General features: G+C 37.8%; 2 protein-coding genes across 3 annotated transcripts in view; one reads left to right on the top strand and one right to left on the bottom strand.

Moving 5' to 3' along the window:
• Positions 1 to 88: 88 nt before the first annotated feature.
• Positions 89 to 1973, top strand: LOC109587186 (transcriptional adapter 2-alpha-like). 2 transcript variants are annotated; one of them, XR_002187437.1, is made up of 3 exons: positions 89 to 265; positions 1045 to 1604; positions 1719 to 1973. XR_002187437.1 is itself a non-coding variant. In XM_020003421.1 (2 exons), exons 1-2 carry the CDS (start codon positions 173 to 175, stop codon positions 1234 to 1236), a joined length of 285 nt encoding a protein of 94 aa, XP_019858980.1. In that variant the 5' UTR covers positions 102 to 172; the 3' UTR covers positions 1237 to 1973. The 2 variants fall into 2 exon arrangements, 1 of the variants encoding a protein (XP_019858980.1); XM_020003421.1 differs by having other exon boundaries at positions 102 to 265; positions 1045 to 1973.
• A 31-nt stretch (positions 1974 to 2004) lies between these two features.
• LOC100640340 (dipeptidyl peptidase 3-like) overlaps positions 2005 to 2265 on the bottom strand; it is a gene marked incomplete at its 5' end in the record, with an annotated part of 2664 nt that continues 2403 nt past the window's right edge. Inside the window, one exon of the mRNA XM_020003420.1 lies at positions 2005 to 2067. Coding sequence (XP_019858979.1) covers positions 2005 to 2067 — 63 coding nt within the window. The remainder of the gene's footprint in view (positions 2068 to 2265) is intronic.

The following is a 2265-nucleotide window of genomic DNA, read 5'->3' as shown; positions in this document are numbered from 1 at the left end:
GTGAGTGCTAATTGTTTACGTGAGATTTAAGCAATTAAACCACAACTTAAATATCAATTAAACATAATGTTTGGCTTTTGTGTTTCACCATAGATAACCTAGTTGAACATTTTTCTCCTTTTGCAGTGCTACTATATCATGTACTAATACTGAACTACAAGGACAACAAGCAATGTCTAGTACTGATAAAACAAAATACTCATTGACTCCATTAAACATTACATACTCACCCAGTGTGGAGCAACTGGATCATGAAGAGAAACAAGTAAGGATATTTGTGTGTCATTAAATACCAGTCTGATACTAATTACTCTCATATTCATCATATTCTGAGTGATGGGAGCAATGGCAATGGCTTCAATAAGTAATTCCCTTAAGGCTGGTTCACAATATTACGCTAGTCCTGACGTTACGTTGACGCTGGAATCGAATCTGGATCGATTCCAGCGGAAAGCATGCGTCAAAAGGTCAAATTGCCCACACTTTTGATTAAAAATTGACGGTACGTTGGCCTAGCGTCATATTGTGAACCAGGCCTTAAGGCGGATTTACAATATTACGCTAGTCCTGACGTTACGTTGACGCTGGAATAGAATCTGGTTCTATTCCAGCGGAAAGCATGCGTCAAAAGGTCAAATCGCCCACGTTTTTGATTAAAAATTGACGGTACGCTGGCCTAATGTCATATTGTAAATCCGCCTTTACTTTCTATGTGTTTGTGTAAACTTATAATCACAACATTTCTGGTTAGAACAATGTAGGGACACCTTGCAGCTGCCAGCAGACACATATATGTACATGTATAATGCATGATGAGGTAGTGAGACTACCTTTTGTGCGTGTTGTTTGTGTAAACTTGGAGTAATAACAATTCCTGGTTGGAGTAATGTTGCATCTTCTAGCCAACACATAATGCATATCATTCACCTTCTTTGAATTCCTTTTCAAGCATGTACTAATTTCTCTTTCCTTTATATTTTTATACAGATATGTTCAGTCCATCGAGCATGTACTAATTTCTCTTTCCTTTATATTTTTATACAGATATGTTCAGTCCATCGTATATTACCTGATGTATATTTACACTGTAAAGGAGTAATGATTGCTGAGAGTAGGAAATGTGGAGGGAAGCTACGTCTGATGGATGCTAGGAAGTTGTGTCGTATTGATGTAAATAAAACTAGAAAGATATATAATCATCTTGTGTCTAAAGAACTTATAAAAGCACCATCTTGATTTCATCCACATAATTTTATTTTATTGATCTGCATACCTTTTTCCTATTTAGAATCCTTAGAGGTGCTCACTAGTCACTTCCGTTCAGTTGATGAGTATAAATAACGAGGGAGGGCCGAAATGTAGTCACTTTAGAAATGCGGTTACTTTTAGTTTTGCTGGAAAGAGCAAAAGCTTTAATGGAGCGAGTGGCAGCTCCCCCTCGAGCTCCAGTGCAGGAGACCACTAGAGGAGCAGCAACCTCACCCGCCGTTATTGTTGCTGGAGACTATCTCTGGTACAAGAGGGACCCGCCACCAGATGCTCACCTTCAGTTCTTGGTGCAATCTGAGCAAGAGACCAGCTACTGTTACAGAAAATGTGAGATGGTTAGTGCAAAGTGAACAGTTGTAAACTAAATGAATGCATGGCCCGGGCTGCATGTGACAAACAGCAACTAGCCTATTAAACTTTGCTTTATGATAGCCTTATTTTCATTTTAGGTTGCATAAAGGCTCAACACAGCAAAATATCCAAAAACTGTGTTGTCTAACTGCTTGATCACTGGAAAGGCCACCAACTCTCACATTACTTCACTGCACAATAATACTGTGACATACACATGCAAAAGCAATGTGACAATTAATCACTCGATATGCACACACAAGTAAATTTCTAGTTCTTTAATTTGTATCAAATGTATTATGTATTGTGTCTATTTTTGTTTCCAATAATGTTGATCATTTCTCCAAAGAGACTCCAGTTCAGTATCATAGTTAGGATATCTTGCTAGAAATGAGGAAATGATTCCCTCAAATGAACTATCAAACTCATTAAGAACAACAGAACCATCTAAAGAAAGAAATATAGACTAATTAGTAGTGAAGCAGATTGGACATTACAAGCCATCAAACTCTATACAATATTCACAGCATAACCTATGCAAATAAACCAACCCATTGGTCAGGCAGGTTAATTATGATAGACCTTATTTTTACAAGGAAAGACTGAGGACATCCCTGATCCACCCATCTCCTGCTTACCAGTATC

The sequence above is a fragment of the Amphimedon queenslandica genome, unplaced genomic scaffold (assembly GCF_000090795.2).
Source record: "Amphimedon queenslandica unplaced genomic scaffold, v1.1 AMPQUscaffold_12662, whole genome shotgun sequence".
NCBI classification, from domain to species: Eukaryota; Metazoa; Porifera; class Demospongiae; order Haplosclerida; family Niphatidae; genus Amphimedon; species Amphimedon queenslandica.
Note: the sequence above shows the minus strand (reverse complement) of the source record. Positions and strands in the feature narration are given on the sequence as shown.

Coding starts and splice junctions, on each gene's coding strand:
- LOC109587186 (XM_020003421.1), top strand. CDS start 173: ATGTCTAGTACTGATAAAACAAAATACTCATTGACTCCATTAAACATT. Junction 266..1,044: donor TGGATCATGAAGAGAAACAA/GTAAGGATATTT, acceptor ATTTTTATACAG/ATATGTTCAGTCCATCGTAT.